Here is a 15,016-nt window from a genome sequence, read left to right on the forward strand (position 1 = left end):
TGCATGTAGTGACTATGGAAAAAAAAAAAAAAAAAGTGCATTGCTGTAATATACCCTTCAGGAAAATGAAACCAACTGTGGTTTCATTTCCTCCAACTGTGTGTGAGGGCAGGGTGTGCCCAGTTGGGCTCCAGCCAGGCTAAGGCAGAGAGGCCTGAGCTGCTGCTCCTGGCCCAGATACCTTGAAGTCAGTAGCCATGACAACAAGCTTCTCTTACTCTGCCTATTCATCCCCACCCCCAAGTCCCCATGGTAACAGAGTAAAAGTTTTTTTGGGGGGGAACAGATTGTAGAATTGAGTACTCATAAGAAAACTGATGCCCACAATGGTTAAGTCTGCCTAAGTATATGGTGGAAGATGCTCTAAGCTCTCTCCCATGTGAACACAGGTTTCCTATGCCTTTCCTTCGAAGCAGGTAAAGGGAAACAACATTGGTTTTCCTCCTATTGCCCCCCATTACAAAATAGCCTGGCTGCCAAGAGACCTACTGTGATGATCGCATATGTTTCCTGATCACACTCCTTTTCCTGTATTCACACAAGGTAGCTCTCCGCTCAGTATCAAAGGCCCAAGTGCTTAAACATATGCCTACAGTCCAGGACTTGAAGTTGAAATCATAAAAAGAGCCAAGGAATTATGTCAAGGTATTAGTAACACTTTTCTCTCCAAACCATAAACTAAACCCATAACTTCTGATTATGTTGCATGGGCATATAAACTTTAGACAGACAGAGGAAAAAGCCCTGTGCAAATGTCACAAATACAGCAGCTGTAGAGTTAGGATGTAGCTCAGAGTAGAGTGTGTGCCTACCACGTGGTTCTATGCCCAGCAACAGAGTGAGAGAGAATGCAAATCGCATCACTTTTCAACTACCATGGTGGAGATGGAGCGCTGAGGAAGTCTGTGTGTTATAGGGGTTACAGCTTTCTTGTTTCAGTCTAGGGTTGAATCAGGACCTTCCATATGCTACCAAGGGACTCTTCCATGGAACTAGATCCTGCCCTTTTTAAAAAGTTTTAATTTTAGTCAGAGTACCACTAAGTTGCCTGGGTCTTCATTCTTGAACACTGAGGAAATCTTTATAATAAGGAAGAGATAACACAACAGCCAGCTTGAGGAGAACAGAAATATTTGAGAAGGATGCCTCTATTTCCCTGTAATTCAAACAGCAAAGGACACAATGAGGGAAATCTGCCATTGTATGAGGTGATATAATGACAAAGGTCCAACCAGCCCCCCACCTCACACACATGACACATATTGGTATACACACATATTGGTATACACACATATTGGTATAAACACATACCACAGAAACACACACTGTACACACCACAAAACACACCCCACACAGACACCTTACACAAACATGCACAGCTATCACTAGGTACACAGTAACCAGTAAGCCGGACATCTTAATGTACTACCTTGGCGAGGGCGTATAAAAATGGCTGCAACTATTGGCCAATCGAGAAAGATTACAATCTTTGTGATATTATAAGGAATCAGTTGGTGGGTTACTGGGGCAGGTTTTGGACCAAGAGAAGAAACCACCTAAGACACACCAGGGTGGCCAGTATGCCAAAAGTGACATGAGCATCTTCAAAGGAGGGCCCATTTTCCTAGAACTGCAAGGGTCCTTGGAATTGTAGAGAGCTGAGAATCTTGAATAGAAAGAGACCTCCTCCAAAGAAAAGCCTGTGTGAGAAACATGCTCATTCAGGAACAATAATTAAGGCAACCACAGCTGATAAAGAAATTAGGGTTTGTGGCTGGGCTTCACGTCCCTGAAAAATATATGCTTACTAAATGCCCTTTTTTAAGAAACAATACTTTTCTCTTAGTCATGGTAAATAGTTAACTTAGGAACTATAGTTATGTCTGATTTCTGGATAATAAAACAGAGAGATTCCCAAGTCCTTTGCTGCACAGATGTTACTAAACCATGAATTTCCAAAAACAAAAAACAAATATAATTGTTTCAGTACTCAGAAAAAAAATATCAATTTCTTCATTCAAAAAATATTGGGCCTAGTGACTCACCTATGAACAAGAAATAAAAACCACCTATTTTCTACATGTTATGTCTTAGTTTCTGGGGCAGTATGAGAAAGACAATTAAGTAAAGCATATTGTGTGTAGACCTTAAAAAGAAAATTCAGAACAGGTAAGTGTAGGTGGGAGTGCAGGAGGGAAGAGAGGGTAGTCTTATTTAACATTAAACATTGACAAAGGCATCAACAGAGGCCTCAGTGGATGTGAGTCAAGTGCTGAAGGGGTGACAATGTTGGCATGGAGAAGAGAGTATTCTAAGCAAAGAAAATAGCTACTATGACCAACTGTGCAGTAAGCCGGTGTGTGTAAGGAGCAGCAAGGCAAGCCAGTGGCTGGACAGACTAGACAGAGTGGAGGCAATTGTATCAATAGATACAGCATGTGGGCAGGGCATGTGGAATGCTGAGACTTCAGCTTTTACCTCGCGTGAAATGAGAGGTCACTGGAAGTGTTTGAGCAGTCTGGTGAATCCACTTAACATTAAACGGAATGGTGTTAATTACTGTGCTGACAACAGGCAAATAGGCAGGGAGTTGGGACAAAACCAGAGCATAAAAATAAATTACTGTACAACTGGCTAGAATATCCAAAGCAAAAGCATGTGGCTTAGACCAGAGTGATGACTGTGGGTTTTCGAGAAACGGTGAAAATGGGATGCACAAGCAAGCTGAGGCTTCAAGTACCATTTAGTGCAAGAAACATGGGTTGTGAAAGCAGTCAGAGGTACTGTCATGATAACCTGGTGCCAGAAACGGTGACATCTTGGTGCATTCCCATGGGGTCAAATTGTATTACAATAAATTCACAAGGTCCAGTGGCCCCAATGGCATCAATTTGCCAGACAGACCTGTTGCTGGTTGTTTTTTACTCTTTTGACTCTTGGAGGTTCCACTACCCAGCTCCCAAATAAATCACACAAAGGCTTATTGTTTCTTATGAATGCCCAGCCTTAGCTTAGCTTGTTTCTTCCAGCTTTATTTAAATGATCCAGACTACCTTTTGCCTCTGGTCTTTTTCCTTTTCTTCTGTATATCTTACAGTCACTTATTTCATGGCTGGCTGGGTGGCTGACCCCTGACATCCTCCTCCCCTTGTTCTTCGTTCCTCGTTTGTTGCTTGATCCTTCTCTGTTCTCCTTCTAGTTATTCTCTCTGCCTGCCAGGCCCACCTATCCTTGTTCCTGCCTAGCTATTGGCCATTCAGCTCTTTATTAGACCATCAGGTGTTTTATTTTTTTTTTTTAGACAGGCAAAGAATCACAGCTTCAAAGAGTTAAACAAATGCAACATACATAAACAAAAGCAACACGTCTTTACACCATTAAACAAATGTTCCACAATATAAACAAAAGCAACACACCTTAAAATAATATTTTACAACATACGTCTTTACTTTTGCTATTTGTTTGGGAGCCAGGACAGAGTCACACCCTTCCCCTGGTCTAGCATGGCTTAATATTCCCACACATCACAGAGTCCCAATTCCTCTCAGTAAACTGAAAGGGTTAGGTTAGGGCATGCTTTCTACTCCCAGGGATAAGTTGCCTATCAATCTGTGCAGTATAGGTGGAACCAAGCAGATGTGTGAGTTACTGGTCCACTACTGTGACCTTACTTTTCCTTCAAAATAGAGTTAAAGGCTGGGCTAGAGAAGATGGCTCAGTGGTTAAGAGCACTGGCTACTCTTCCAGAGGTCTTGAGTTTAACTCCCAGCAACCACATGGTGGCTCACAGCCACTATAATAGGATCTGATGCCTTCCTCTGCAGTGCAGGTGTACATGCAGAGCACTCATATACATAAAAAAATAAATAGAATAAATTTTTTAAAATCCCTGTTTTATACAGTACTTAATAGCTTAGAGCAAGGCATAGCCTGATCTCAGCAATAATTTTACTCTATTTTTAGGGTTGCTGTTATTAGAATACCAAGAATTGAGTCATTTCAACAACAGAAATGTATCCTTTGGTAATGTTACCTCAATGACCTCTCATGCTAAACAATGGCGTGTAAAACAACTTTGTCCACCAATAAGGTCATAGTCTTAGGAAACAGAAGCTAGAATCTGAGCACAGGAACTTGTGTGGAGAGGGCAGAGTTTGGTCCATAAGTTCATAATCACAATGGCAAAGTCAAGTGTGTGAACATAGGCGTGGAAGTGAGTTGAGGCTGAGATCATTAAACCAGAAGAAGTTAGAAAAGTGACAGGCTGACAGATTAGATTGATTAATTCTGTCTATCAAGTTACCAATACTGATAATAAAAATAGTCTATGTGAGCATGAAAGACCTCTTGAGCTGTCTGCAAGAATGCCTTCAAGTATATGAAAAGCCAGCCGAGTGTGATGGAGTACATGAAACTCCAGCAGTCAGGAGGCTGTGGCAGGGGGTTCTCAACTTTCAGTGCAGCCATGGCCACAGGTAGACTTGTCTATTATCTATAAACTATTGTGTGTACAAGTTTGAATATGTGTGCATGCCCTTATGCAGGCATCTGCGCGTTCCAGTTGGAAGTTGACATCAAGCATCCTCAACCACTTGGCTTCTGAGACAGAACTGTCACCAAACCTGATGGTCACTGATTAAAGCAGACTGTCTGTCCTGCCCCGGGGATCCTCCCATATCCACTTCCCCAGTGCTAGGATTGCAGGTGAGAGCCCAATTTTTACGTGGTCACTAGGACACTTCCCCCACCCAGCCATCTCTCCAGCCCCACAACAGACTAAAGTTGAAAGTAATATGAGATTTATGTATTCAACATCCCACATAAATGAGAGTTAATTTTTAAAGTAATCCTCTTTTCTAAAGTGACTTTGGTAAAACCTTTAAGCATATCCTGAATAGCCTATGCTGCTATCATTTCTGTCTAGTGCTCACAAATGTGTATTACCCGAGATGACTGGATTTAGCTGTTTTGTGTTGCTCTAACAAAATCCTAAGAGAAGCTGTTTAACATGCATTATGTTGTGGCTCACTGTTCCAGAGTTTGGACTGGACTGTTTTGGACTCCTGTTCTTAGGCAGGATCTTAGAGCAACAGGAGTCTACAGCAGCAGGAAACTGTTCATACCATGGTAGATCACTACCAACGGGCTTTTGAAGTTTATTTCTGGCCCCTAGTTCCCACTCATCTCCACCTCCTGATCTACACAATTTCACAGCCTTCCCAATATTGAAATACTGGAGTCAAACCAGAACATCAGCACTGTGGATTTACGCAGAGAAGTAGGATGGTCAGGAAGTGGTCTCCAGGCTAGAAGTGCCATCTACTGGTTTGCATTTCCTTGTCCAGGACAACCCCAGAGCAAATCAATGCCTTGACCCTTGCTTCACAGGAGACTGTCCTCTGCTAGAGCACACATACCGTGTCCCTGAGACCAAGCAGGCCTGTTGAAACCTAGGTAGACTATCACTCAGCTCCTCAGTCAGCCCCAAAGGCAGCTTTCCCTCCTCACTCCCACCTTTACCCTCACGTAAGTCAGGTTCACACTTTTCTCCTACTCACAGTTCACACTCCTCACATATCCCAGTTGCTTCCTGTGTCTTACACCTACCACAACTTACTCTTCTACACATTTTTAGTATGCGCGGGTAACTTGTATGGTTTATATTTTTAATTCTTTTAAATGGAGTAAGAGTATCATGAAAGGACTTCACACCATGCCTTGTGCATAATAGATACTCACGACTTCGTACCGAATGAATGAAAAGAAGCGAGTACTGATTTCTGAATACAATACAGACACCATGTATGGTAGTGGAACTTCTGAGACCACCCCCAACTGCATTCCAAAATAACAGAGGTGATCATCCGAATACATTTATGGGGTTCCTGTGCCTATTACTCATAGTCCTTGTTTAGCTTGGGGCTGTTCATGACCTCAGATTGAAGCCAAAAGAAACTAAGAACATTCAAGACACCAAGACAACCAAAAGAAGTTGAACAAGGTCGGTGGAAGCTCCTTGGTGGCTGCAAGGCTGCAGCCTATGCCAATCACTCTGATAAACATCCCACCCTTTACCAGTGTATTTCCTTCTTTGTCCCAACCCAGCCCTGTACGCTCGAGCCTCAGTTCTTCTCCTCTTCTTCCCTTGTGAGCTTCAAGAAGAGTCCCCAGGAGAGATTTTTTTTTTAAGAAATGCCAAACACAGTCATGCTAAGTTTATATTTTGTTAGACTTTATAATGAGTAGCTCCTACATTAATAATTTCAACAGACATTCCTTAAATGTCTTTCAAATTAGTTTTGTTGAGTCAGCATACAAAGCAATGAGTTGCATCACTGAATTTTCATACACTTTGTTTTGTTTGTTTTCCTCCCCCAGGAGTCTCCCTGACCAACCCCCTTGTCCCACTGCTGATAGTTTCCTTGAACCCCCTGCTAGCCCTCTCTAGACTTTCATGTCCCATGAATTCAGATCTCATTTCCCTCTTATATTTCCCTTTCTAGTTTCACACAATTGCACACTCACAGACACACACAGAAAAACACACACACTCATGCACACCGACACACCTTATAAAAATTAAAATCTAAGTTTCTCATATGAGAGAAAATGTGGCATTCGCCTTTCTGAGCCTAGGTTACTTCACTCTCAGTTCCGTCCATTTTCCTGTAAATGTAATGATTTTTTTTCTTTACCACTAAATAAAACTCATTCATATAAGTGCACCACATTTTCTCATCTGTTCACCTATGGATGGACATTTAGGCTGGCTCCATGTTTAGCCATTGTTATAGTACAACAATAAACAGGGTGTGCAGATATCTGTATGATGACCCATAGAGTCCTCTGATCACCTAGCGGACTAGAATTGAGTCATAATGGCAACTTTGTCTTTAGTTTCTTCATAAACTGATTTCCACGTTGGCTATACCAGTTTTCATTACCCCAGCAATAGAATAGGGTTCCTCTTTCCCTACAACTTGGCCAGTATCCTCCGGGATTGCCATTGTAAATGTGGTGAGATGGAATCTCGAAGCACTTGCAATTTGTATTTCCCCGATGCCAGAAGATGTTGACATTTTTTTTTCATATATTTTTTGTCCACTTGTATTTCTTCTTTTGAAAACTGTCTTGTACATTGGCTCATTTACTGACTGAATAATTTGCTTTGGTATTTTTAAAATTATTTGTGTATTCTAGATATCAATCCCAGGTCTGATATATAGTTGCTAACAACTGTCTCTCCCCTCTGGTAATTGTTTCCTTAACTATGCAGGAGATTTTTAATTTCATATAATCCCATTTGTCAATTCTTAAGATTATTTTTGTGCTACAGAAGTTCTTTTCATAGAAATCTTTTGCTTATGCCCGTTATCAAACTTGGGGATCAGAGCTTGTGCCCAAAGTCAGGTCATTTAATAAGCCAATTAGAAGAGACAAAAAGATAGACACCAGAAAAACAATGTTTATTCAATGTAGCCTCACAATCCTTCACCAGGATCCTAAAGTGAAGTTAAAGTTAAAAAAGAGGGCCGAGGATTTACACCTGTGAGCAGTCAACGTGTGATCCCACTCACCACTGACCCATCGCTGTTTGGGCTTGAGTCTCCACTTGTAAGGTGTTCTGACAAGTTCTTAGAATTATGTGACTTTCTTTCCAAGTATCTCTGGCTGAGGACTTTTCCTTGTCCCAGCATGAGATTCCTGGAGGGTAATCTCCATTTCTTTGGGGTCCTGTGTTTCAATAGTCTCATAGTAAAACTGAGAGGCATGGGTGTCTCTTTAGAATAGCCTTCATTTCTGCCAAACCAGTTATATGCCTATATATTGCAATATTTTGGCTATGGTTCTCAGCTTCGGATCTTACATTAAGGCTTTTGATTCACTTTGAATTGGATTTTGTCACAAGCCATGACATAAATGCAACAGATGGTAAGTAATAATTCAGGTGTTGACCCACCAGATCAATAACTCTCTGAGGGAGGAACCTTATCAAGCAAGGCTCAGGGGACCACAGACTCTAAAAACTTGTTGCTTCTGTCTGTAATTTTTTTCATGTGCCACTACATTTCTTCCCTTAAAAAAACTATGGGTATTTTCCCCTCTGCCTGCATTTATCCCACCTACTGGGCATGCATACATCAGTGGATGCTCGGGAAGTTGATTTCTTCTTAATATTTATAATTCTGAAGAATAGAAATAAAACTAGGATATTTTTCATAGCTCAGACTGACATAGAAAAATTAGTTCTAATACAAGCTGCATGCAATTAGCCGATTAATGGCCTCAGAGCAAACACAAACTAGACTAAATGCCTCATAACGTAGACCCTCACAGGTAATATCCAGGACAAATTCCCAAATGTCTAATTGTAGAACCAAGGTCAGGCCCAACACCACTTTGGTGCCAGTTACCTGCTTACAAAGTCTGGCTGATAAAGACCTACTCCCTACACAAACTCCTCAGCAGTTTCTCATCGCAGTTTCTCGTCGCAGTTTCTCCCTCCCCTCAGATATAACCTTTTATATTGTTTTCCTTGGGAGGTCTATAGGGGGATATAGAACAGGAAAAGAAGGAAGAAAAAGACTTGAGAGAAAAAAATAATCATCAATATATGTATGAGTCTTATTCCCTCAGGTAAGTAAAATTATTCTCAAGTCCTGCTGTTCTGGTGTTGTTGCTAGAGTTTCTTTACAGCCAGGTCCCACTGCCCTTCATCCCCAAATAAGCACACAGAGACATATTAATTTATAAACTGTTGAATGATGACTAGCTCTGTCTTAATAATTAACCCATTTCTATAATTCTATGTATTTCCACGTGGTCTTGGTTTACCAGAGAACGTCCAGACCTGTTTCTCCTTTGGAGGCTACATGGAGTCACTTTGTCGAGCCTCTCTGCCTACCTTTCCCAGAATTCTGTTAGTCTCCCCGCCTCTCTTCCTGCCTCTATTGGCCAAAAATTGTTTTATTCTTCGACCAATAAGAGAAACGCTTATACAGAAGGACATCCCCTATCACTGATGCATGTTTTTATTACCTGGGTGCAATTCTGGGAGCTGGACTCTCAAGGCTGTGGTAGGATTTTCTGCCGAGTTAGAAATATTCACCTTGTTCATGTGAATATCCAGTCTTCCCAGAGGTGTTTATTGGTGAGGTTATCTTTTCTGAATGTGTCCTTTTGACATTTGGGTGGAAGTTTAGATTACTGTGACTGTAGAACTTAATTCTGGACCCTCTGATCTATTCAAATGGTTTATGAGTTTGTTCTTGTGGTAAATCCATGTATTATGAAACCTTCACATTGTTCTTTATGTTTACAGTAGCTTTGACCTCTTCAGGTTATTATTCCATTTGTTGATCAGTATGAGTTTGAGATTGTTTTTGTCTATTCATATATCTAAAATATTCTATGAAAAGTGATTCTGTTACTGGAAACTCTAGTTTTAAATTACAAAATTCCAGCTTCTACACAGGTAAGTCTAAAAAGATAGTTATCAAAGATGAAAAGGTTTATCACCTAGATAGCAGTACTGCCAATTTCAGAATCAAGTTATAATGGCCAGTTTTAAGTTATTCATGAAAAATAATCATATTTCTATATATCATTTTTAGTATTTTGTAATTGGCTATGGGATTTCAATGATAAAATATAATTCTAAAATAGTTATTATATTACTTTATTCAAGAAACAGATTTGAAGCTTTGACATGAATGAACAAGTAACTACACCTAAATTGATCAAAGACTGGACCAAAGAACATGTAAAAAAATGGATTACTGAAGACCTTAACATTGATGAGACATATGCTCAGATCCTGCTCAAAGAAGAAGTGACAGGGATGGTTCTTCAGGAATTAACTGAAAAGGATCTTGGAGAAATGGGGTTACCCCGGGGTCCAGCACTTCTGATCAAACGTGCCTATAACAAACTGAATAATCCCCCTGAAAGTGACAATCAAGATTCCAGACAATTAAATAATAAAAAACCATCAAGAAAAACCCACCAAAAAATGTCCAAAGATGAGGAAGAAAAATCTATTTCATCCAACAGTGATCATGATCTCAGAGAAACAGAACAGAATAAAGAACAAGAATCAAGTCTTCTGAAAGAAAATATGTTAAGTGACATATTGACTAAAGACATGAAAGGTAATAAAACCAAACTGGAACAGATGTCTTGCATGCCACATCTTTTTGATTCTTTCCATGATGACAGATGCTACATAGAACATTCTATTCTACAAATTGCTGAAACAGGGCCACTCAATCTTATAGACCCAGTACATGAATTTAAAGCTCTCACAAACACAGAAACAGCCACAGAAGAAGACATTAAGATGAAATTCAGCAATGAGGTCTTCCGGTTTGCATCAGCTTGTATGAATTCACGCACCAATGGCACTATCCATTTTGGAGTTGAGGACAAACCACATGGAGAAATTGTTGGTGTGAAAGTACCCAGTAAAGATGTCTTTATTAACCATTTCAATGTAATGATCAAAAAGTATTTTGAAGACAGTGACATCAAAGAAGCCAGGGCATGTATTCGGGAACCACGGTTTGTGGAAGTTCTACTGCAAAACAATACACCCTCTGACAGATTCGTCATTGAAGTAGATGTTATTCCCAAGCATTCTATATGTAAAGAAAAGTATTTCTACATCATGATGCAAAGTTACACAGATAATACGTGGAAACCAAGCAAAGAGGTTGCATTGTTTGTGAGAGAAGGGCCTAGCTCTAAGAATATCCTGGCCAATGCCAAGCAACGGGATAGAGAGTTCCTAAAATTTCAAGAGAACTTAAAGACATGGACAGAGTCTAGAAAAGAGGCAGAAGAGCATTGGATGGTGACTAAGAAAGAGAGTGAGGGACTAAAGCTAGCTAAACTTTTGACCAGACACCAAGGTTCACTGGACAACTCTTACTATGACTGGTACATTCTTGTAACAAATAACTGTGCACCAAATCAAATAGAGCACTTAGATTTCCTAAAAGAAATTAAATTGTTTGCTGTGCTGGATTTTGACCCATACTCTCAGATCAAGGGAGTGGTCAAAGCTTACAGAGAAAGCAGAATAGCAAACCTTCACCTACCCAGTCAGTATGAAGAAAAATCTACCACAGAAGAGAAAATTTCTACTCTGAAACTTTTTGAGCAGCCCAGCTGGATCTTCTGCAATGGCAGATTAGACTTGCAGAATGACTCGTGTCAGCCTCTGGAGCCACATTTATGGCAGAGAGATAGAGCTTCTGGGGTTAGGGGACTGATCTCATTTCTCACAGATGAAAATATCATGGTGAGAGGGAAGGTTTTGGTGGTATTTCTCTTACTTTCTCCAGTAGAAAACCAAAAGGATCCACTCATTGAGACTTTTTGTGCTTTCTATCAAGTTTTCAATGGAATGGACAACATGTTGTGTATCTGTGTCAACTCACATATCTACCAACGGTGGAGTGATCTACTGCAAGTAAGACTGGAAATCAAAGAGGAGTTAGCAGAACATAGCATTTCCACTTTAAATATACAGCTGGTCAACAATACCATCCTTAAACTGAAGTCAGTGATTCAGTCTTCAAGAAGATTCTTGCCCTCCTGTGGCTCCTCCTCAGTTATCCTGGAGAAAATGGAGGAAGATATCCTGACTGCACTGGAAATCCTCTGTGAAAATGAGTGTAGAGACACAGACATAGAGAAAGATGAACATGAATTCCTAAAATTTAAGAAGTTGAAGGAAGAACACTTTTATCGAGGAGGCAGAGTATCCTGGTGGAACTTCTACTTTTCTTCTGAAAACTATTCTTCAGCTTTTGTGAAAAGGGATGGTTATGAAGAACTTACTACTTTAATACAACAGTGTGCAGACTCTCCTAAACCGGTATTTGCCAAAGTCATCAACCTATACCATCACCCAGGCTGTGGAGGCACTACATTGGCTATGCATGTTCTCTGGGACTTAAAAAAGAAGTTTCGATGTGCTGTATTGAAAAACAAGGCAACTGATTTTGTTGAGATTGGAGAACAAGTAAGCAAGCTGATCAGCTACAAGTCTACCGGCCACCAGGATTACATCCCAGTTCTTCTCCTCGTGGATGATTTTGAAGAACAAGAAAACACCCAAATTCTACAGAATGCCATCAATTCCTTTATAGCAGAAAAGGGTCTGAGATATGAAAAAACATTAGTAATAATCCTGAACTGCATGAGGTCTCAGAATCCAGACGCAAGTGCAAAATTAGCAGATAGCATTTCACTAAAATATCAACTTTCTCCCAAAGAACAAAGAGCCTTTGAGGCCAAACTACAGGAAATTGAAAAGGAGCATAAGAACTGTGAAAACTTTTATTCCTTCATGATGCTGAAAGGCAATTTTGACCCAACTTACATACAAAATGTAGTGAAGAATACACTGAAAGACTTGGATACTCATAGCAGGAAAGCCCAGCTCATTTCTTACCTGGCATTACTCAACTCTTACGTTACAGATTCTACCATTTCAGTTTCACAGTGTGAAATATTTTTAGGAATCACTTATACCAGTAAATATGGAAAACCTGAAAGTGTAGAAGACAACATGGGAACTTATTCAACACTTGTAATAAGAACAGAAGTTTTAGAATATGGGAGATATACTGGTATACGTATCATTCATCCTCTAATTGCCATCCACTGTCTAAAAGAACTGGAAGTGAGCTATGGAATGGATAAGTGTCAGATCACATTGAAAATACTAGAGGAGAATGTGTTCTATGACTCTGGAATAGGAAGAGACAAGTTTAAGCACGATGTACAAACTCTCTTGCTTACAAGGCAAAGAAAGGAGCACGGAGCCGAAACAGATACACAGTTTTCCCCCTTAATTGAAGAATTGCAGAATGAGGAAACGGAAAAGATCTTGACTGCGGGAAGTGATCGATTCCCACAAAATGCATTCATTTGTCAAGCTTTAGCAAGACATTTCTACATTAAAGAGAAGAACTTTAGCACTGCTCTGTTTTGGGCAAATCTGGCCAAAAGAAAAGCACCTAAGAATTCCTATATTTCAGATACACTTGGTCAAGTTTACAAAAGTGAGATCAAACAGTGGCTGGTTAAAAATGAGACCTGTAGGATTATTAGTGTGGATGATCTAACACATTTGCTAGAAATCGCTGAAAAGGCTGCCAAAGCATTCAAAGAGTCTCAGCAGCAAACTGATAGTAAAGACTATGAAACCGAGGCCTGGTCACCACAGAAGTCCCAAAGAAGATATGATACATACAACACAGCTGGGTTCTTCGGTGAAATAGAAGTAGGTCTGGACACTATCCAATTTCTTCAGCTCACACCCCCTTTCCACAAAGAAAATGAAATGTTGATAGATGCTATGGTACAGTTTTTATCTGGAAAGGGGACCATCCCTTCAGACACAAAAGATGAATATTGTGCTGTTCTCAGCAAATTTACATCCCACCTACAGAATTTACAGTCAGATTTGAAACGATGCTTTGATTTTTTTTTGGATTATATGGGTCTTCTGAAACCAAGGAACACCCCAAAAGAAATGACAGAACTCTTACTAATTAAGAAAGTCAGCAGGTCTTTCAAGAAATACGCAGGACTTTTCTGCCGATTGGATACCAATTTGTTGCAGGGCAAAGAGAACCTCTTACTGCAAGAGGAGAATTGTAGGAAACGCATAGTAGCATGGAGAGCAGATACATTTTCAGGGCTCCTTGAATATCTTAACCCAAACCACAAAGAGGCTAACAACATGGAAAACATAGTGAAAGATTATACCTTCCTGTTACAGCACAGCCTAACCAAGCGACTGACGAAGAGTCTGACAAAGGAGACACAAAATTTCATTTTGGCCAACATTATTCTCAGTTGTTTGAAACCCAGTTCCAAGTACATCCTGCCATTTAACACACTGAAAACAAAGCTCCGAGAAGTCTTGCAACTCGTAGGCCTCAGTCATCCGTATCCTGATCCCTATTTCTTGGCCTGCCTCCTCTTCTGGCCGGAAAGCAAAGAGCTAGATCAAGACTCCACGCTCATAGAAAAATATGTATCCTCCCTGAATCGATCCTTCAGGAGACAGTACAAGCACATGTGCAGATCCAAGCAGCCGAGCACCCTATTCTACCTGGGGCAGAAGAAGGGGCTTAACAGACTTGTTCACAAGGCTGAAATCGAGCGCTACCTCAGTGAAGTACAAGATTCAAATTCCTTCTGGCAGAGTGGAGTAGTGTGGGAAAAACGCGAAGTCAAAGACCTCCTGCGCCTACTCGATGGCCAGGCTGAAGGCAAGCTAATCTATGTAGAATACGGAACTGAGGCAAAAATAAAAATACCGGTGAATTCTGTGTACTCGGGTCCACTCAGAAGTGGAAGGAACATCGAGAGAGTAGCCTTTTACCTAGGATTTTCTATTGAGGGCCCTCTGGCATATGGCATAAAAGTAATCTAAGAAGTTACATTAGTTCAAAGGTGTTAATTTACATCTATTACTGTAGTCACTCTTTCTAGTCCATAGCATTTGCATGACATGATTGGCTCAATTGCAATCACAGTTTGCTTCTTTTTCTCTAATCAGTGTGGAAGACTTTGTAGGGTAGGAAATATGTCCATACTACAGCTTGGTCTTCAGCAGCATCAATCATCCCATATCCTAAATATGCATTCCCAGATTGACATATTCAGTTAAGACGATTCAGTTGGTTTATATGAACAGTCTAAATAGTCAATAAAATCTGTGTAAATTAAATCACTTTTCTGAGTTATTTCTTCACTGTGAAACCAGACATTTAACTAAGAAGATTATTTGAAAATAGTGCTGGAGAGACAGCACAGCAGTCTATAGCACACGCTGCTCTTACATAGGACCTGAGTTCACTTCCTACCACCCACATCAGGTATCAGGTGGCTCACAACCACCTAAGCTAAGCATGAGGGGATTCTAATGCCCTTCTGGCAACCACTGACACCTGTGCTCACATTCTCATTCTCTCTCTCTCTCTCTTTCTCTCTC

The 15,016-nt window shown here is 40.4% G+C and overlaps 1 protein-coding gene across 1 annotated transcript; it reads left to right on the top strand.

Annotated features, from left to right (window-relative positions):
- Positions 1-4,555: 4,555 nt before the first annotated feature.
- Samd9l (sterile alpha motif domain containing 9 like) lies at positions 4,556-14,752 on the top strand. Its single transcript, XM_051177179.1, has 2 exons — positions 4,556-4,704; positions 9,689-14,752. The coding sequence occupies exon 2, from the start codon at positions 9,710-9,712 to the stop codon at positions 14,453-14,455; it is 4,746 nt and encodes a 1,581-aa protein (XP_051033136.1). The 5' UTR covers positions 4,556-4,704; positions 9,689-9,709; the 3' UTR covers positions 14,456-14,752.
- Positions 14,753-15,016: the final 264 nt, after the last annotated feature.

This window comes from Phodopus roborovskii, unplaced genomic scaffold, assembly GCF_943737965.1.
Source record: "Phodopus roborovskii unplaced genomic scaffold, PHOROB, whole genome shotgun sequence".
Taxonomy (NCBI): domain Eukaryota; kingdom Metazoa; phylum Chordata; class Mammalia; order Rodentia; family Cricetidae; genus Phodopus; species Phodopus roborovskii.